We start from the raw sequence: 22,024 nt of genomic DNA, 5'->3' as shown, positions 1-22,024 counted from the left end.
TACCTACATCTTCCTGAAACCGAAAAAGTGTAAGGGTTTACTACCAATAGGGGTTTACCCACCTTGAATAGCTTACTCCCATCCTAATTGTGTAACAATAGGTTTTTGCTTACCTTGAACAGTTTATCACCTTTCTGAAAAAGTCTGACCGTTCTTGCTTACCTTGGAATTGTGTTCCACTATTCTAAAAAGTAACATTGGTATAACTGCATATTCCTGTAATAGAAATAGCGTAAGAGCTTATTACCAACAGGGATTTACTCGGCTTGAATAGCTTACTGCCATTCTAAATGTGTATACAGGTATCTTACTTATCTTAGAGGTGCATACTGCCCTCCTGAAAAGCTATTCATATGTTCTTGCTTACCATAGAATTGTGTTCCACTATTCTGAAAGGGAATGTTTATGTAACTATATTATTCTAGAAACTGAATGGGAAACATGGTGTATACTACCAATAGGATCTGCTTACCTTGAATTGCCTATTTCACATTCAAAGATATTTTTCAAAAGGGTATTCAGTTATTTCAATAGTCAAACACAACTTAACAGCCAGCTCATAATTCCACATGGCGTGGTCAAGCTCAAATGTTTGTTACACTTAAGACAGCTTAGTGGTGGGAGTCAATACAGAATTTACAACAACTAGCTCCCCTTATTGCAGATGCGTTTCGGATTAATTATCCATCTTCAAGGCTTTGAAGCCGTCTTTTTCTCAAGTAAATATGATTCTTCAAGTAAGCCTACAAGGAATAATCTGGTATTACTCCATTGTGTCTACTTTAAATATTCACTTAACAATTCAACCAATATCTAAAAAAGAGTCACTAACCTCTTTAGTTTTCCTAGTGTCAACCTTTTTGTGTGCCTAATGTAAAAATGAATTCTACCATCAGTAAAAAAAAACAGTCCCAGATTATTTTAAAACTCTAGTGCATTGTATATCGAGGAGAGGTGAAAACGCTCAAGTCCACAGTGTCAAGATACACAGGGCATTGTAGATATTCCTTTAGTTCAGCTTCCTCTGCAATAATTTAAGGGGACAAAATATTACATCCCTTCCATTGACTATATGTGGCTGCCCCTCTCAATCAATACTTGGCTGATATTAAGTCACAGGTAGACGGACAACGAGGCAGGAGACCAGCGAAACCGGTCTGGTCGGGTGCCCTATTCTGTCTTTTTTAAAGTAAGTGATACCATGTGTTCACACTCTGTATGATAAAAACTAGTTCCTACTGTTGCTCAGTGGCCAATTTTTTGAATATCCTGTTTCAACTTGCAGCAGTGCTATGTAAGAATTCCAATCAGCCTTTGGCATATGCTTATTTCTAACTGCCCAGTACTTAAAGATTAACATTCCTTTTTATTCACGGCACTGGACTGAAGACAACCAATAGACCTAATCGAAGTATGTGCTGTACGGACACCAAATTTCTCTTCCTTTCTTATATGTCTAGTCCAGATGGTGGTTTTGGCTGGTTTAGAGCAGGCACTGGCCTCCTAAATGACTATTGCACATCATATTGTGTGTGTGTGTGTGTGTGTGTGTGTGTGTGTGTGTGCGCGCGTGTGCATGTATGTATGTATGTATGTATGTATGTATATATATATATATATATATATATATATATATATATATATATATATATATAATGTGTAAAATCAGCAACAACAAAAGGGAGACCATGGGGTAAGTCTTTCTACAACGCGTTTCGCGCTCTACATAGCGCTTGGTCACGTAAGGGGAACCAGGGAATACAGCAATATAAATAGACTCAGATAGTCCTTTCATTGTGTCCATTAATTACGAATGCTAGCACCAGAAAGTTTGTCAACAATGGCAGACGTGTTGGAATGGACAAATAAAGCAGCAAAGATCTGTGCCTGGGGTCACAGTAGAATAGATGCATTATAAGACCCAAAGTGGTTAGCAGATAACAATGGTCTTTGAAAAGCGGCCGGTTGAACTACAATTAATGACCTTATGAACAGTGAGGTCATGAAATCCATGAAGTGAACACATTAATGTCAACAGCATACATAAATATGACAAGCATACAATAGAAAATACAAAGCTAGATGTTAAAATGCATATACAGAATAAAACATTATGTAATTAATGGAAGGTTGATACAGACAAATACACTTTCAACACATAATTGGCAAAGTAAAGAATAAAGTGCAAGTGCATAGACCAGAATTAGTGGCGTCGTAATCCACCTTCTATTTGTACAAATAAATGTCACTTATCAAAATGAGGTAGACAAAAGCAAAATTGCTCATAGAGAGCACCATAGAATCTGCAACAAGACCAAAATATCGCCAGTGCATGCAGGAGCTCACCAGTCTTACAAGATCATCGGCATAAAGTGCTACAAGGTAAAGTACAAGTGCAATAGGCCAATGATGGTGGCAAAAACAACTGCCATCGACTCCTATCTGGTGGATAAAAATAAATCACCAGTGAGTCATCACATAATCGACTGAGTCATGATCAGGCACTGCGTAAAAACAGAATACCAGAGCCAGCAATTTGGCTGGCAGGTCTGTGCAGAATAAACAGAGCAAGCTGTTATTGTCTAAAACCACCAAAAACATATAAAGATGGAGACCCATGAGTAGTAGAATATAGCCAGACTGTTCATCTAAATTAGGGAAACACTGGACTGATTTAAGTTCCAAAAAAGGTGTAGAGCTCCTCATCCACATTATGTCCATTGGGAACCTTGGTGTCAAAATCGAGAATACATTTAGTTTCAAGTTGACGCAGCCTCAAGGTCCGATCACCACCTCTCGGGTGTTTAGGGACATGGGCTACAGCAAAGAAATTAAGTAGATGAAAATCCTTGTCCTGAGTTTCCCTAAAATGTTTGGCCATGGAGTACGTAGGATCAGAGTTTTTTTATACAATATATTTCTGAGGCTTGTGGATCTGCTTTGATCACAGGCTATGCATAGGCCAACATCTAGTGGTAGTCAAAGGGTTTTACATGATTTGTTTTCGAAACTTGAAAAGGGACGTCCACTGGGCATGTCAGTAAATACTATCCCCTAGTGTGACATCCATTGAACCCATGGTCCTTCATGCTTCAAGGTCCCTCAGATAGTTTTTTTTCCGCCATCATAGTCGGTCGCTAGTTGCAGAGATCCTTTTCTGGCTAACGCCTTTGATTAAACAAAGTTTAACTTTAGACTTTCTTTCTATCCTTTCAATAACCTGCCGTCACCTGCTGCACTACCAACTGCTTTGGCGACTTTCGGCAGACGGCTCAATCGTCTGACGCTGATCTCCTCGACGAACAAAAACTGCGGCCTACGCGGGCATCACCGGGCTTTGGCCCTTCACAGAAGGGAGAGTGGGGGAAGTCATATACTTTGTGCCCTTTTAGAGAATGCCTTTTCTGACCCCTTTCCTCTCCTTTTGTTGCTGTGCTGTCCCCTACCCCCAATAGCAATGGAAAATGCTCCTTTTAAATTCTGCCCTTACTGCAATAGGAAATTCCCTTGGAGGGACACGCACAGGGTGTGCAATCACGGTCTACCAAGGGACCACCCTGAGAAAAACTGCAAGTCCTGCAGACTTTTCCGCCCAAAGACTCTAAAGGACTGTCGAACCAAACGCGGGGACATCCACGCCATGCAGGCTGAGACCTCCGTAGATGTGGCAAATGAAATCCAGCGAGGGCAGCATCGGCGTCCTTGGTGACGCCGAAGGTGTCCAGGGTTCGATGGAAACCAATGTGCGGGCCCCCAGCTACAAGAAGCAGGCCAGCGGCCCTGTGATGGAGACACCACCTGGCGACCCAGGCGCACCCACACCTCCAGACACACAAAGCACCTGCCCCACTGCTGACTGGCGACCGCTGAGGGCCACATGGTGTCCAAGGAAAGGTCCTCTATATCATCCCTGTCCTCTGGGCCATCGTGCTCCGAAACAAGCCTCGAAAGCCGTTTCAAACACTGTGCCTAAAGCCCTACACTTGCGTGCTGAAGGGCATGCAGTGAAAGGTGCTTCAGCGTCCCCCGTCCATATTTCAAAAATGAAAGAACCTATCAAAAAAACACATGGCGGCCACCCTCTTAAAGTCAAAAACGTTGAAAACAGCAAAAATGTAGATGCTTTTACTATCAAAGTCCCCTACCTTCCAAATTAGTGACTTGTCTTGCTCCGAAGAAGCCCTTTCAGAGTTCATGCATCGACTGGGCGTGTTTGTAATACTCTCCTGGTGTGACGTGTATTGTACCCATGATCCTACACGCGTCAAGGTCCCTCAGATTGTTTTTTCCGCCATAGTGGTCCATCGCTTCGTGCGCATTGCTACTAGATCTATATATTGCTGTTTAAAATTATTAGTATCAGATGACCGTTCTCATCTCAACAGTTGTTTCGATGATCGGTTCATTAATGAATCGATGACTACTGTCTGAATTCTTTGGTGGACTTTGTCTTCTCGATGGCTGGTTGCGGCCTACAGGCTTTGGGAATAGGAATGTTCGAAAATGAGGTTACCCCTTATCCTAATATAACCTAAAACGGGAAAGGTTTGCTGTGGTGTGAGACGTGTGTGACAATGCAGATTGGAGAGCAGTGGCGAACTATTATCTCTGACTAGAACACACCTTCAAGGCAACTCCACGATCTGGCAAGAACCCGCTAAAACAGCGTAATACCATAGAATGCATAAGGTAGCCTAATAACAATTATACAATTCGAAGTATTTGATAAGGCAACAAAACTGAGCAAAAACATTTGTATAACACTAGGAGTACTTGCGTGAGAGAAGCGGCAAACTGACTGTGAGGTGAGGAGACCGCTATGACAGGACTCCAAACTACGGACTGTGACTGAAGCGGAGCAAACAGGCTGTGAGGAATACAGGAAAGGAACTGAGAACTAGTAATTAGTTACTAACGGAACTACGGTAAATGTCTGTGGACAAGGAATATTTTAATTGTGACAGAAGTCGGAGGTACGCGGAGAGTGTTCCATCTGTACTCAGACGAACGACGCGAAGCGCGAGTCTCCTGATGGGCGGGGCTTAAATAACCGGGAATGAAAACAACTAGACCCGCTAGCTAACTGACTCAGAGGCACCACCTAGCGGCCATTAAGGAAACCCCAACCAACCATTAACATGAGGGGATTAGAATCAATTAACCAGCTAAGGCAACCTGAATTCCCATATGAACCTGTATCTCCTAGGACTAAAATGGGAACTTAACCTGTGGTCATGACATCGACCGCTAAGGTTCCATCTCAGATGCTGAAGACCTACAAGAGGAGTCCTTAGACTGCCATGTGTCTGTCCCCAGCCCACCATGTAAGCCGAAAGCTCTGCTATGGGGGAAGACCTCTGGCGACTGACGCATGTGCGCCTTCACAGAAGTGCACAACCCCAACGCCAACCTCTGATGCGATCGTCAAAAGGGGCTTTATTGGCAACTACACTTTCGTCGAAATGGGCGTCGAAAGCTGTCTCTGTTTGGGGTCACTGTCACTGTTTTTCAACAAAGCTGGCTGGAATACACTAATGCAAATGTGGACATAAAAGTAGGGACCACTGAGTGCGAAGGCGATACAGGAAATTGGTGTTTTTGATATATATAGATATATATATATAATTTCTGAGGCTTGTGGAATCTGCTTAGATCACATGCTATGCATCGGCCGACATCTAGTGGAAGCTGCAGAGTATTACAGTTGTTGTTTTTGAAAGTTGAAAAGGGACAATAATATCCCTAATGTGATGTCCACTGTACCCATGGTCCTTCAAGCGTCGAGGTCCCTCAGATAGTTTTTTTTCTGCCATCATTGACGAAGGCTTAATCGCGGAGTTCCTTTCGGCTGACGTCATTGACTATTTTAAAATTAGAGTTAGTTACTCTTTCTATCCTTTGACTACACCGACTTTCGACAACATCTTTGGTGGTGGAAAGGACTAACGTCTAACAAAAGACCTTGATTCGGCAGACCCCTTCGGGCTTGGAAATCCGCACCGGGCCTCAGCCCAAACAGTAGGGAGAGTGGCGGGTGGGCACTTCTAAGAGGTCTAAGAGAATGCATTTTCCCCTTTACCCTCTCTTTTCTCACCTGGCTGCCATTTCTTCTGACAATGGAGAACACTCCATTTAAATTATTCCCTAGTTGTAATAAAAGGTTTCCCTGGGTAGTGTAGCAGCGGGTGTGCAATCTTTGTCTACCACGGAACCACAAAAAGGCCCATTGTCAAGCTTGCAAGCTCTTCAAGCCGAAAATGCTCAAGGACCGAAAGACAAATCGCTGAGACCATCACGCCATGCAGGCCGAGGCAGCCATGGACGTGGAGGGCGGCCTCCTGCGATGGCGGCATCGCAGTCTTTTCAGACGGCGAAGGTGATGGGGAACTGATCGATTCCCACGTGCTAGCTCCCGACCCCAATAGACAGGCCGGCGGCTCTGTTACGGGGACAACACCGGCCGCATTAGCACTCACACTACAACCCTCACCAAACACATCCAAGAGCCAAGATTTGACGGCAAGCGGTCTACATGCCCACACACGGCATTGAGGGGGAGGTCCACCAAATCCCTGTCCTCTGGGCACTCGAGGTCCCGATCGTCACACGACAGGCCCCGAAAGTCGAGGGACTATGCAGACGCAGTGTCTAAACCATCTAACGAACGTCGGAAGATGTGGCTTTGGTCCTCGCCACTGCCGAAGTTCGACACTCTACGTCGAAAATGGCCAGAGGCACCAAAAGCTCGGGAATAGCCAACTTGGTGCAAAAGCATGTCCCTGAAAGCCTCCTTAAGGCACTCCTCAAAGGGCCACCCTCACAAGGAGAAGTCTAGCACTCCTCACAGGGATAGAGACTCTGTTTTCTAGGGAGAAAATACCTTAACAGAGGCCTTGAAGAACAAGGACAAGCCTACACCTCGGGGACAGACCACACCTCAAAACCCTATATACATACCAAGTTCATCGCAATGGACCTCTGAGGACATTGATAGGGTTATGAGAAGAATGACATTCATTGCAGATTTCTTTGAGAAAAACCCCCAGGTTGTCCAAGCCACACCACCAACTACTGCTGCTTCGTCATCCCAGCCCACAGCTAAGAGGCCACACCCTGACACACTTCCTATCTCACCTCAGCAAGACCCAGTCCATATTGATCCACATGTTCTAAATACAGATACAGAGAACAATTATACAATACAGGAAGCGGACCAATACTACGAGGATGAGGATGAGGATGTGTACAACTTACCCTCTCCTGTTAAAATAGACACACCAGTGGCAGATTCACCAGTGGACAATCAACCACTGTATAACGATATGCTCGTGAAGGCAGCTGAGCACTTTCAAATTCAGACCCAAAAGCTCAGCTAGATAAGGATTTTGTGGAAGATATCTTCGGGGACAGGAAGGCCGCCACCCAATGTATACCAATCCTTCAGTCCATCCAAAGGATACAACCGTCTCTGGACACCCCTAATCAAACACAGGCAGTCAACCCATGTATTGAAAAACTGTTCCGTCCTGCACCCACAGACCCACTTTATTTCAGGGGGCAACTAAAACCAGATTCTCTTGTGATAACCACAACTCGAAAGAGGGCCGGAACAACTTTAGACATATTGGAAGCACCCACCGATAAGGAAAGTAAGAAATTGTACACTCTTGGGAGAAAGGTGCCCACCTCGGTGGCCTTTCACACAAGGAATGCAAATAACACCACACTGTTGGCAAGCTACAACCCCCACAAGTGGGACGAGGTGGCAAACCTAACAGCTTCAGCTCCTGAACTCTTCAAATCTCAACTGTCCCTAGCTATAGTAGAGGGCAAAGCGGTATCCAGCTGCATCTTAAAAAACAACTTAGATGCCGCGGGCAGGATCATTGCCGAAGGTACCATCATTAAACGCCATGCATGGCTTCGCCAGTCTGGTTTCTAACTTGAAACACAGGCAACACTCCTCAACATGCCGGTAGAACCCAATGTCCTGTTTGGGAAAGCTGTGGAAGATGCTTCAAAATCTGCCTAGGAGGAGATCTGAAATCTCTAGGCCATCTAATGAATAAGCCACCAGGCCAAAGAGGCAGAAGCAATTTTCATAGATTTCGAGGTCAAAGCTCACAAAAGGGTTCAGATTATGGCCAAAGTCAGGGTTCATCCTGGGGAAACAATCGGGGTGAAGCCTTGCAAGGTTTCCAGAGGGGCCAGCGTCGATCTCATGGCCAGGGAAGGTCCTCCATTTCCAGAGGTGAAGCTACACCTCCTAAACAATGACCATCCACTTCAGGTCCCCTCCCATGCCTCTCCAGTAGGAGGGCGTATTACACACTTCACCCACGCATGTGAGGGAATAAACACAGACAAGTGGGGGCCATCTACTGTAGTAGGTGGTTATTGCGTGAGGCTAATCCAGCGACCTTCAAATCACCCCCTGCGACAAAGAACAACCACGAAGGAAGAACGACGCGTCCTTCTCCAGGAAGTTGCAGCGCTGTTACTCAAAGATGCCATAGAAATCGTTCCAGCGAACCAGGTAAACAATGGTATCTATTCAACTTACTTTCTTGTGCCAAAAAAAGATCTAACAATGCGCCCGTATTAGACATGCGCCCTGCAAACACTTATGTAAAGCCACAAAAATTCTACATGACAACGCTACAAGAAGTAATCCCCCTGCTAAAGCGGGGGGGGCTACATGGCAACATTGGATTTGAAAGATGCCCATTTTCATATTTCAATGTTCCCAGCACACAGAAAACTCTTGCGCTTTAAGATAGGCAGCACCTTGAATTGGTTGTGCTGGTTTGCTATCGGAATAGCGTCTGCTTGAAGAGTATTCACCAAGGTACTGGCGGTGGTGGCAGCGCACTTGCGCACGGAGGCAATCCCAGTGTACCCCTTCCTGGACGACTGGCTGATTATAGGGGAGTCAGCCCAACTTTGCAGGCAAAACACTCGATGAACCATAAACCTTCTCTTCCAATTGGGCTTCTCTATACACGAGAAAAAATCAAGCCTTGTGCCAAGCACCACCAAACAGTCCCTAGGAGCTGTCATAAACACGGAAGAAGGGTTAGTCTAAAAGAAAAAAAGAGTTTCACTTTCACTTACAAACTGCATTTCTCCTTTTAAACAATTGCGATCCTCTGGGTCATACTACCCCCATTCAATGACAGCCCTCTCCCTAAGCCCCTTCTTTGGCAGCCATCTTCAGATTTTTACTGAACGCTTCAGTGTTGGGAGTCCTCTAGTTTGCTATGCGAGCTACTTCTACGTTTTTTTTCAGGTTTTCGACGGAAAAAGGTTATTTTTGTTCCAAAACAGCATGTGTGCTCTTTTCTCCATCTGCCGACAGCGGGGATCGTGAAAGTTTCCAGAATGCCATCGGGCCTTCTTCGTACCCTCCGACCATGACCGAGAAGGAGGAAAGGGCCCCCACGTGTGCACCTTGGTGGGCGGCCGGCTGACTCAGTTAGTCAGCGAGTGGAAGAAGATAATCACCGACAGATGGGTGCTGGATGCTCTTGCCCAGGGACACCCTGGAGTTTCAACACAGGTGTCTGTGTATCCCTCTGGGTACCCATCAGGAGCAGCACATCCCCCGGCTCCTGGAAGAGATACAGGCAATGCTGCGGAAGGGGGTGATGGAGCTAGTTTCCTAATGGCTCTGGGGCTCCGGATTCTATTCCAAATACTTTCTGGTCAGAAAGAAGACAGTGGGCTGGAGACCCATCCTAGACCTGCAACGTCTCAACGAATACTTAAAGTCCCAAAAGTTCAGGATGGTCACCTTGCAGCACGTGCTCGGCCAACTGGAGGAAGGAGACTTCTTGACGTCGCTGAACCTGGAGGACACCTATTCCCATGTCCCCATTCACAAGGCACATCAAAAGTTTCTGCGTTTTGTAGTGCAGGGCCAGCACTATCAGTTCAAAGCCCTACCTTTTGGATTGAAGTCGCCCCCCAGAGTGTTCACGAAGGGCCTGGCACCAGTTGCGGCCCATCTGCATCTACGTGGTATACACGACACGTATACCCATACCTGTCATGGCCACAAGCCCCAGAACACAAAAACCACACCATCTAGTGATGGGGGCAATGGGTCACTTGACTCACTTATGTCCCTTTTGGGACCCATTAACACAGGATCATATAGAGATGTGAGCAGGACCACTTTATTTCAGTGCAGGAGTGCTTTTATTTTACAAGAACTTTCCAGGAGTTGAAAGCCTTTATTCCAGAGAACATCCTCATGTGCTGACTCATCGGGTGTGGCAGGCAGGCTGAACCTGGTGGGCGTGGCTTCAGAAGCTCAGCTTTATAAGCTGCTCCACCCTTAAGGCCGGTGCTTCGCGTTACTGTGCACTTGCGTGCAACGTGACTCTCACCGCCGCTTGGACCAGTTTACTTAACTTTCAAACCAGGCGTTTCTCCTGCATACTCGCCTCCAGGAAACCAATGCTTCATTGCTTCATCTGCAGACTCATCTCCTGACATCCAGTGATCTTGATCCCGATGCCGCAGTACTGCACTCCGCAGTCACAAACTCTGACCATGTGAAGAAGAAGAAAGACAAGGTTAGAACATCCGTCCTAGGGCCGCGCCGCATTTGAACCCTGCGCGCCCCCTAGTTAACAACTTACCAGCTACTGTACTGCTGCAGCTTCGTTCCCCATTCCATCCGGCTGCCGCCTCGAGCTCCGCAGCTTCTGCCGGGCCGGCAACATCATCTGCAAGGGAAGAAAGCAAAAGAGCAAACATCAAAAGTATAGTACCCCCCCCCCCCCTTCTCTCTGCTCCTGTGACTTTTTAGTCACATAGACAATCTCCTAGGTATGGCTGGTTGCAGTGGACTTGTTCTACCAACTATTGTGTAATTTCTATACCGGAGGCTGTGTCCATAGCCTCGGTAGTGCACAATGGGGGCACCCAAGTACCATCTCCCACCCCCCTGCTTTGTTTGCCATTACTAGCGAGGTTGTTCTTTGTCAGCCCTTCTACCATCTGGGAGGCGCGTTTGTGTGTGTGTGTGTGTGTGTGTGTGTCTGTCTGTCTGTCTGTCTGTCACCCTTGGGTGTCCCCGCATAGGCTGCAGTGTGTCTGGGCAGGCAGGAAGTTGGGAGGGGGAGGAGGGGTGGGGAAGAGTTTTCCACCCCCCCTGTCCTTCGTCTGCCAGAGTGCCTGAATAGAACCAGCTCCCACTGGGGGTCTGGCTGTCATGATTGGATAGCCAAACGCCCCTTTCTGTAAATTGCTCAGATATATTGCAGATGAATGTGTGCTGGGACTGTATTAAAGATGAGGCGTCTGGACTGAAAAGCAAGTCGACCACTGGAAGCTGAAGTAATGAAGACAACGACCAGACACCCTTTGTACCCTTTGCAACACTGTGAAGCGACCACTGCTGTCTTGACCCAGTTTTCTGTGTGACAGAGGAACTCCGAAGAGGACTCCTTCTTCCCTTTGGCTGGTGGGAACAACCAGTCCCAAGACTAACTTTGATTTGAGCCAACTATGGAGGTCCTGTGAGTTTCCAGAGCGGCGGAACACCAATAACAGGAGACCTGCTGCCCCTTTCAAATGCATCCTTGTGGAAAGCCTGAATCCGTCCAAATCTTTGAGTACTCATGGACACTACAGCGATCCGATCCAACTCGCTGAGACCCTCTCATCAAAGTGCAGGGCTGCAGGAAGCGATGAAGATGGACCGGGCGAATTGCGTCCTATGTTGGTGCTGCAGAAAAGGTTCCAAAACCAGAGTGAAACAAGAAGTTGTTCAAAGTCGTGCCCCAGGTCCTTCTCGAGACTGCTGCTGAGGGATCCTGTCCATTGTCCTGCCTTCAGGCATCAGACCAAGTAATCCAGAGGTAAGGTCCGGAGCTGCAACATTGTGACGCATCCAGCAAAAACATTTTCTTTTAACCCAAGGTACTGTGGGGGGAAAAGGTATTGCTTACCTGATTCCAGAAAGTCGTTCCAGAGCGTTGGAGTGCACATATAGGTGTGGAGGGTAACCCCCTCTTACCTCCGACTCAAGCCGCTGCTTTTGTCCCTTTAGTGAGTCCTTTAACAGGGTCTCGAAAGTTGGTTAAGCCTTCTTGTATCTTCCTCCCTAGAGACTAGAAAGTATCCACAGAAACGTTTGATTTTATTCTGCTTTGCCAGGCTTTAGAAGTCGATACAAACTGCCTTTTAGTTGGGATTGGGTTTTTGGCTTTAAAAGACTTGTGCTGTAAAACGGCCTCTAGACCCTGAAGATAATGTTCTATACCACTCACCTCTGCAACACTTATTTGCACAGATGAAGGCAGACCAGTCTCTAATGCTGCAAGAACAGGGTGACCCTGTCCCACATTTAGACTTTATTTTTTGTTGGTAGCACTACAACATTCCGTCAAGCTAGTTGTTCTGGAGAAACCTAATGCGCCATTAATTTTACTTTGAGTGTATTTTCCTCTGTTACGCTGTGAGTCATTTTTATTAAGAGTAAATCCCTGCTGTGCAAATTCAACCTTTCTAGCATGTTGTTGAAAAGCACAGCTACTTTATCACTTGGAGAATCGGGCATAATACAGAGGCACCCTGCAAACAAGATGTGGCTTGGGCTTCCTGGACCCTATATTTGGGGTGTACGAAAAATCCTTCTAAACGTATGCTGGGACAAAGTGCAAGTAATACACTTGCAGAGCTCCTACCTAATATATGCATGATGGTTTTAGTGGGAATTCTGTGCTTGTGCTAATTTGGAGCATCATCTTGGCAATAGATTGTGCAAGAAGTGAGCGGTGCGGGAAGATGGAAAGGCAAGTTTCATGTGGTGCATATGTGTAAGGAAAGCTTGAGTTCCTGTTGCCTTTTAGCTAATGGATCATGTATGAGTCTGAGATGCACTCTCTTCTCATAGTAAACCCCTGTGCCTATAAAGTTTGTGCTGTGTCTCTTCTACCAGATTTTTGTTAGATCTGTATATGCACGAAATGCTTGTATGTGCTACTAGCTGTTTTTTCCCCTTTATATCTATGTAAGTGAAGATGGGACTTTGTGGTAGCCATTAGCATTTTTATTTTTAAGGGGATTATTGCACCCTTGCTGTCCTGGCTTTGTTTCTGTGTATTGGGTTATATATTGTCTTCATGCTGTCATAGAGGCCTGTGGGACCCACAAACAACTCGACACCACAGGTAGATTTTAGGCTTTTTATTTACACAAGCCCAAAGGTTCAACACAGAAGTGAAAACCAGTCTCAAGTATTATCTAACAGCCTCTCATTGTAGGATGTACAATCTGCCAGGGCCAGGGTTGTGACAGTCTGGCATGCTATCGTGATGCAGGCTTTCCTCTGGGGTCCCGTAACAACGCCTCTTTAACAACCAATCTTCACTTTTCATCCAGTTCTGGGTCTGTTGTTTGATCTTCCTCTAGTTGTCTGCAGTGTAACGTGAGTTTGAATTGGAGCCAGAAGTCCCTAAAATGACTGTGGCGTCAAGGGCTGGCACCCCTCAACTCCAGGATCACATCCCTCGCCTGCCCCTTCCCCTCTCTGAAATGAAAATATCCTTAATGTCCCTTTTCTTGTGTACCACCCACTGTATGGTCCTGCCTCGGGCTAACCTGGCCCACTGGAACCTTCCTTTTCGTATTGATTTCGGAACTCCTTCCTTCTGCTCTTAACACTGCTTCCAATTGTCTGCCGTCTCCTGACTCCTTCCCCTTCTAGCCCCCCTCTTCCATGAACCTTCTAGCTGATGGTGGTTTCTGCAAAGGAAGCTGGGTTTGAAAAATATTTGGGTAAATTATATAGTCCATTTTGTTGTAATGTTGAGTGACTTAGAAAAATGGGTTTAACTGTTCTCCTGTGCGAGATGCACTTGTCTGCGAACACTGTTGAGGTATGATATAGTGGCTCTCCTAATCTGCCTCTGCCTCCCAATTTTCTGGGAGCCACTAGTTTGAGGAACTGTTTCACGGGATTGCAGGCTTCAGTGCAGGCCTTACTAACTCAGAAATTAGAGGTTTCTAATGTAACTGTCCAGATCTCTGCAACCTTCGTTCTGTACTATAAGTGGGCTTCCCTCAAAGGGACATTCTTACCCTTCAGTGCTTGATCTTTGGATCGAGCTAAGGCAGGGATCGGAATTAGGATTTGCTGACCAGGAGCAAAAAGGAGCTCCTGGGTATCAGTCCTCACCCTTTGGGTAGGAGCTACTTCTAGGGAACCAGGTGCTAGTACATAGCGTGCTAGATCTAACGTATAAGCAAAATGAAAACCCAAACCTTCTGTCTATTCTATATTGTTCATTATGCTTTAAATATCCCTTATGCCTGTCCTTTCATCTCTTTTATACTTATTCCCAAATCTACAAACTTCATATCACATTGTCGCTAGTTATTTTTTTATAGAGGAATAGATCTTTTGCCGGATAGTTTGCGACATAGCTTCTCCTCTTGCTATATGCTGCTCATGCCACTTCTCTGAACACATAAATGTAGCCATACAGATGGTTTCACGCAGTAGACCCCTGCATATCTCTTAATGTGTTTCATTTTTTGTTTGGCTTATCTTCTTGCTTTTGGCGTCTAAAATGGGCATGTTTGCCACTGATCTGGAACCCCTGTTGTTCTGGTATGTCTGTCTTATTGTACCAGATTTGTGTGAATTGGAAGCTTGCATCAAGATTGGGAGACTCTGGGTTCCTTGTTCTTGTATTGAGCATACATTACTGTTCCTGATGTTTCCCCTCTAACTCCAAATTTGTTTTCATTTTTTTAATGGGTCTTCCCTTCATAACAGATCTTGCATCTAAGGTAGGAGCCACTCCTAAGAAAGCGGCTAATGCAATCAAGAAATCACCAGGTGCTCACATCTCCCCAATGAAATCACCAGCATCAGCAGCAACAGCTCCCAGCCCTTCTCCACGGAAATTCCCTGGTTTCACAGGTGCGTCTTCCAAAGTGTTAAGATACAGTAGTAATCTCAGTCATGTTATAGACTCAAGTTATTCTTTCATTTCTGTCCCCAAGTTCCATTTATTACTGAAGGACAAACTGTTGTCAATGTCGGGTACCCATTGTTTTATGTTGCTCTGTTTTAGAGACACTATTTCAAAAGGTTACTGAATTCCAGTGGTCGAAGTGTACGAAAAGAAGTAGTGGAACTATGTTCCCTGCTGGCCTGCCCTTGTTCCCCACAAATCCCATTTCCACCCCCCCTCTACCCATGCGCAATTCAAACCCCCAAACAAGCACACTTGCTATTTAAGAGAATTGTTCAGTGCAGTACAGTGCACTGAAGCTCAAGTTTCAACTTCTTCCTACACTTTTATTTTAAGCGAAACCATCCGGGAATGGCTTCTTTTTAAAATAAAAAGTAAAGGAACAGTAAAGCTAAAACAAAAAAGTAGAGTAGCACTGCTAATAGCCGCTTCTGCCCACTTCGACCACTGCCGATTTCGGAAGCATTGACTTGAGATGTGGATGAGTGTTAAAAATGCTGCATTTGGAGTGAGGCGTGAAGATCGATAAAGGTGGCTCATCGCAGGCAGATATCTATCTCTTTTAATTTGAGATCTTCTGCAAAGTTTGAGTTGCTTGTGGGTTCCTATTTCATTTCATCAGGTGAGTTCTCAGAACAGTATCATTTTATTTTTTAATGTCCACTTGATGTTATGTTGCTTAATTTGTTTGAACTCCCATAACTGTTGACCATGCCCCCCATGTCATAATTTCCTAATTTTCTTCGATTGCCCTTCCAAAGAGCGGTGACCAAGTCTTCTCTTCCTGTCAAAGATATTGGCAAACAAATGTATAAATCATCATGCATATTACTGGGCCAACGGGGGGACCCTGTAGTTGTGGATAAGCTGTCTGTCCTATACGAAGATCTATTTAACTTTGGCGGTGTTAGTAAATTGTGAAACATTCCCAAAAAGAATCTGAACTGGCTGAATTTGCTTTTTATTTTTGTCTAAAGGCTTACACGGTTTTTTCATTTATTTGAGTAAGACCGGAGCTTCAGGTGTACTTTAAATGACAACTGGGTAAGCCGTTCGTACAACATAGCATTTATTAACCAGGGAATAGGAAATGTTTATAGTTAGTGGTTGAACATTTAACAATGCTGAGGGGCAAGGGAGCAGCGAGATGGCTGCCCTTAGACCGTGGGCATAAAGTGAGATGCTGTGCTGAGTAAGTTTGAGGAGATGTATATTACGAAAGAAGGTGCTCCTTGAAAAAAGGGTTCTCTTGATTTATTGTATTGTTTTCTACATTTAAAGATGGTGGCAGCAAATCTGATCATCTTTTCAGAAAAGGTTGACTGTCATCTCTTTAGTGGTCGATGTTGTGGCGGGCTCAAAGGGACTCCAGGGTAGAGCTTGAAGGTTATAGGTGAATTTTCTGATCCTGTAGGACAAGACAAAGGCTTACAAAGAATGCACAGAAGAAAGAGCATGGGAAAGATGTTTTGTGATTTGCTTTATCCCATTTTGTTGACTCACTTGTATAAATGTACTGAGAACCAAGTCCTTTTAAAATGGGTGTGCCATTGTCTCACCTACCCAGTGATATTGCTAGTTTCACATGGGCACATATATTTTTCTCCCAATCTCTCATTCCTGACTACTACGACTCTGTCCTCCCTGTTCGTGTTCTTCGCGCATCCTTAGCCTGCCTTGGCCTCCTTGTACCTTCTCTTCTTGGGTATGGGGTTGACCTCTTGCTTGCTTCCTCTCATCTGTTGGTACCTCCCCTCTTTCTCCTTCCACCTCCACTGATGTTTCTACCACTTACTTTCCTGTCTTCTCCCCTTCACTTCTAGAACATCCCACTTATTATAGAGGAATTGATGTTTTGTCTACAACACAAATTCTCCTGTTGCTACAAGCTGCTCATGCCACTTGTCTGAATGCGATTATTCTTCCTGTTGCTTTCCAAATGCAGCTCACTGCTTGCCACCCGAGTTGTCTAAACTGGAGCTGGGTGTTTAAATAGAGTTCTCCCATGGCTGTGGTCCCCTGGTAACGATTTTGATTAGCTGTTCTTTGTGCTGACAACTGCTGATGCTTTTGGTTTCGGGGGCTTGGGCCATGTCTATATATGGCTTATCTGCCATTTTGATTACTTTCTCCCAAGGCTCCCTCAGGTGCTGTTTCTGCTGCACTTTTGAAGTCCCAGTGGGTGTTCTGTTGGCCTGGAAAACACTGGGTAAGTTTGGGAAAGGCTTTGTGTCATTGGGAGTGCAGGGAATCGGCAATAGTGTTTCTCAGGTTGGAGCATTCCTCACCGATGAGTAATGTTGCTAGAACAGGAGGGCACCCTACATATGATAAACCCGAATCGGAGACCACAGAGGAAAAGCGAGCCACCACAATCCTACCACCGCAGTGAGGCAGGTACCACTGTGTGTTGCAGCGCACTGATATATCCCTGAGACCAAGAAAGAAAACTCAAAAGGGTATTCAGCCTTGGAACATCTGAATTAAAAAAAACTGAATCCAAGACCGCAGAGAAAAAGCAAGCCAACACAAAACTGCAAATACAACCAGAGCGAGACACACACCACAATTTATTGCAGCATATCAATCTACCCCTCGTGAACCATCATATGCAGTTGTTTAATTGGAAGCATACACAATGTAATGGGCTGTGACTCCCATAAGGTATTATTTGACTGGAAGGAAATTTAGGCTCATAACAGACCGTTCTCCATTAACATGGATGTGCCTAAGGAAATAGGCCAATGTCAGAATAATGAGGTGGTTCTTAGAGTTACCTTTTTGCTTCACAGTGGAACATTGAAAAGGATAAGAACATGGGAATTTAAGGAGACCCCACTGTGAGGCTAGGGTGGTGAACCCGCTACCCAACACGCTCCCTAGGGGTAGAGGCAAGCAGTACCTCACCAAGAGAGACTCCCCCACCCCCGACCCCTTTGGGGTTCAAGGACTCCTGTTCCCATGAGGAACACCCTAAACCTATTATTACTACACCTTCTTCAATAAGAATCCATGAAGAAAGACATGAAGAACAAGTTTGTTTGTTTTTGTCACCCAAGTGTACCATTAATGTCCATGATAGAAAACTTAAACTGGGATGAAGATTATGCGAGCCATATATCCAAAGAGGAAGAAGGACTTGTATGAAATACCAGGTAAGACCCATGACAACTTCATAAGTCAGGAAGGCAGGGCTCTGGAAGGAGCTAGAGACTTCGTGTTTCAAATCAGCTGGCGCTGTCCAGCTCAGGAAGCCTGGAGACACTGCGTCCCATGCAAGGAGGAGAGTCGGTCAAAAAACCCAAAGTGAGACTTTGGGGAAGAGAGAAGCCTCAAAAAGCTGAAACCAGCAGAGCGTATTGACTAGGAGAAGGTACTGAGATAAGTCATCAAAGCATTGGCAAGCGGAAGAGACTGAGAACACTAAAACTGAGAGAGGACATGCCATGAGAATCCTGACCGTGAAGGGAGGAAGAGTGGTGTTATGACTGCAGGCAAGAAGCGGTGGGCGATGGTTCAATAAGCAACGCAGACGCCACGGTTGAAGAGTTGACGGAGAAGCAAGCAATTGGAATAGTGACGAAGCATCCATCTCATACATTGCTGAAAAGGCCCAAAGCCATTCCGACATGAGAAGCTGCTCCTGGTCCACACAGGAACGCAGTGAAGTTACCCCTACAAAACACAGGTAACTGGGAAAACAGGAGGCGGTCAGAAGAAAGATATAATCATTACTGGAACGTTCATACTTGTCGCAGTGAAAGGGGGGGCATTGAAACTTTTATGAGAGTGTAATAACAGTTGCTGGAACATTCATACTTGTCCCAGTACAGACTAGTTCATAAAAGGAAATGAAAAAGAATATTGGAACTTTACAGCCTGTCGTGATCAGGATGAAAGATAAATAATAAAAGCCTGGAAGAACTTTTGTGAAAGTAAAGTGAAAAGTGTTGGACATAAAAGAGATAATACCACAAGAATAAAAATGAGAGGAAGAAGCGAAGACAAGTAAAGGAAAAGATTAAGGGCCGGAAGAATCCAGTATCTGAACTGAATAGTCTGAGCGTGGCTAACAAACATTTGCAAAAGTTCATATTGAACTGAACCTGGGAGGGGGCGGGGAGGGGAAACGCATATAACTGGAGAAGGGCGTTGTTCTCCTGTACCATAGTTCTTATAATGGTGGTAGGGTCAGAGTAGACTAGTTTTGGACAGTGGACGGATCCTGATTTAAGACTTACACTGACTGAAAAGCACGTTGGTTCATTTTGTTAGGCAGGGAACACCCATAGATCAGGGAGAGTTAGGCCTTTGCACATTTTTGTTAAAAAAACAAACTTGATTAATATGGTACATCAGACTGTTGGGTAAGATTAATCAGGGATGTGACAATCTTCTTGACCTGTGTCAACCCCAGAACATTTTGCTGGACTGGTAGATTATTTTTCCCTGCACCTCATTGAGTGGGAACATTTCTCCACACTCTCTTTTACTCTTTTTATGGGCATCATTTTTAAGACTCTCCATAGTGTCTTTTTAATGTTATCCTCTTTGACAACTTTTGGCACGTACTGCCTATTGTTGCTGGGTTGCCCTGAGGCTCCCTTTTTAACTTTCCATGGCTAACCTTGTGTGAACTACAGTTCCCGTGGGTAGAAAGGATCTTTGGAACTCTTTTACATTTTATTAGGCGAGACCAGCACCCCCCCCCCCCCCCACCATAAGTGGAGTGCTGGGAAGATGCAATGTATCCCCTTTCTCATTCTAACTGTAACATTTCTGGTACAAGGACAAGCTTACCTTTTAATGACTAATGGCATTGAACCTCTTTACTAATTAGGTGCACCTTTACTGCGGGCTGTTTCCACAGCCCGGGTAAAGGCACCCATTGGCAAAATGGCCCTGGTCTTCTTTATTCGCCATTTTAGTATTCCTTGTCCTTTCTTGTTCCTTTCCCTTACCTCCCAGGCGGGAAATTCCTTTGTGTCAATGTTATGTCAGGCAGGAGACCTCGGTCAAGTCTGCCCCGGCACAACAGTGTCTATGAAGGCAGGAAGCGAGGGAGGAGTCCAAAACTCTACAGCCCTTAGTCTTCCAGCCGGACTGTGAGCATCCAGTTCAAACTGGGAATGTTTGAATGTTGCATGGCTGTTTGTTTGACTGGGTTCCTGCAAAAGTGTCAGATCATGGAAGCTGAAGAGGAAGTCGACCACTGGTGCTCAAACTGAAGAGGAAGATGAAGAAACAACGGTGTAGCGATTTCCAACAACTAAAGAGCCTGCTGTGTAAACAGAGCATGCTGTTACCCTTCCTTCCCATCGATGTGGGGACCCAAAAAGGAGGGCCCTGACGCAGAGCCTGGTGAGATCCACTAGACTCAAGAAGACCTGCCTTTTTTGAGCCATCCCATGACGTGTTGTGACCTTGCGGGGCTGCAATACCCTGGGACCTTGAGTCATCGTGCAGTGCATGGTCTTCTGAATTCTGAATCTTGCTGAAACTTTGTCAGCATCCTGCTGGACCTCCAGAGATGTGAATCGAGTCTAGAAAGTCCCCTCACCAGAGTGCTGGACCTTACAAACAACGAGAATCCAATCAGCGATATTCACTCTTCTGCTGGCATCCTGAAAAGGATGCCTAAACCACACAGCCGCATGTGAAGAAACTCTTGCCTGGACCCTTCTCCATTGATCCCTGCTGCAGAAGCCCTTCCAGTCTTCTGTCTTCAGTCTTCATGACAAGGATTTCAGCGACCAGGTTTTTGGCTGCAGATCTTTGTCCTCTTGCTGCAACTCTTCTTCCATGCTAAGGTACTTTGTTGGCTGGGGTATTTACTTATCTTAAGTTTTTGTGATTTCTGTAAAGCTTCGGGTTGTTTTCTGTGATTGGGAGTCTTCACCCAGACACACTGCTGGAATCCTCCTATGGTGTCTTCTCGGAAGTTCATGGATCCTAACTAACTTTTAAAGTGAACTACTTGCTTGTTTGAACAGTCTTCCACAGGAACTGTGACTTTTGCTTGCAACCGAACCCACCCTGCCTTTAGCTTGCACCTAGACCATTAGGGTCCCTCTTCGGCCCGTGAGTGAACTCATGCAATTGAGTAGGGAAGGACTGGATAAGTAAAGGATTCTGTCTTGAAAAAAATAACAAGTGTTGACAAGTCCTTGCGTGAGAAACAGTTGGTTGGTAACTGATAGTGAATAGTTACAAATGGTCTTACTTGCCTTGAACGTGTGTTGTGCCATTCTGAAAAGTATATATAAGGTTTTACTCTTATATGAATTGGTTGTGCCTCTTCCCAAAAAGTAATGCTGTTGCTTTCACTTTAGTATTCCTGTTAGGATAAATGTATGATTGTCCCCAATTGGGTCTTGCTTCCACCAACTTGCTGTTAGCCTGTCTAGAATACGTCTGCCTTAGGTTATACTTACCTTTAAATTGCTGATAGCCCCTTTAAAAAGTATATAGGTTTTACTTGCCTTGAGTTAGCTGTGCTGCATCCTAAAATAAGTTGGAGTTATTGCTTACCTCGGTCTGTGTTTTTTACTGACCTGAAAAGCAACTGTAATAGTATATTACAACGTTAAGTTTTACCTGCCTAGAATAGTTCTGTGCCATTCTTCAAAAGTGTTCTTTAGGTGTAGCTGACCTTGGTCTACCTGGTGCAGTCCTAAATTAGTATAAATACTTCTTGCTTATCTTAGACTATGTTCCACTGAGCTGAAAAGCAACAGTAATTGTATATTACACTAACAAGTATAACTGTGTGCTATCCTCAAAGTAGTTCTAGGTTTATAGTGTTCCTTGAATGAGTGTTCCACTATTCAGAAAAGTATCCTGCTAACAGGGTTGGTTTCTTTGCTGAGTGTCACTGCAAAACTGACGGGGTCTACTATCCTTGTTTTACTGTAATCTAAAAGTGACTAATGGTTTTTACTCCCCATGAATATGTGTTATATACTAAATGTGTATGATACGGTCTGACGTCCCTAGAATTACTGTTAGGTATTCTGAAGGTTTTATGC

The 22,024-nt window shown here is 45.1% G+C and overlaps 1 protein-coding gene across 5 annotated transcripts in view; it reads left to right on the top strand.

Moving 5' to 3' along the window:
* Positions 1-22,024, top strand: part of LIG3 (DNA ligase 3) — a 1,054,678-nt gene that overhangs the window by 27,990 nt on the left and 1,004,664 nt on the right. For all 5 annotated transcript variants that reach the window (XM_069614890.1, XM_069614888.1, XM_069614887.1 and 2 more), the window contains exon 3: positions 14,795-14,941. In XM_069614890.1, coding sequence (XP_069470991.1) covers positions 14,795-14,941 — 147 coding nt within the window. The remainder of the gene's footprint in view (positions 1-14,794; positions 14,942-22,024) is intronic.

The sequence above is a fragment of the Ambystoma mexicanum genome, chromosome 9, assembly GCF_040938575.1.
Source record: "Ambystoma mexicanum isolate Mex_15411 chromosome 9, UKY_AmexF1_1, whole genome shotgun sequence".
In the NCBI taxonomy this organism is placed as follows: Eukaryota; Metazoa; Chordata; class Amphibia; order Caudata; family Ambystomatidae; genus Ambystoma; species Ambystoma mexicanum.
Note: the sequence above shows the minus strand (reverse complement) of the source record. Positions and strands in the feature narration are given on the sequence as shown.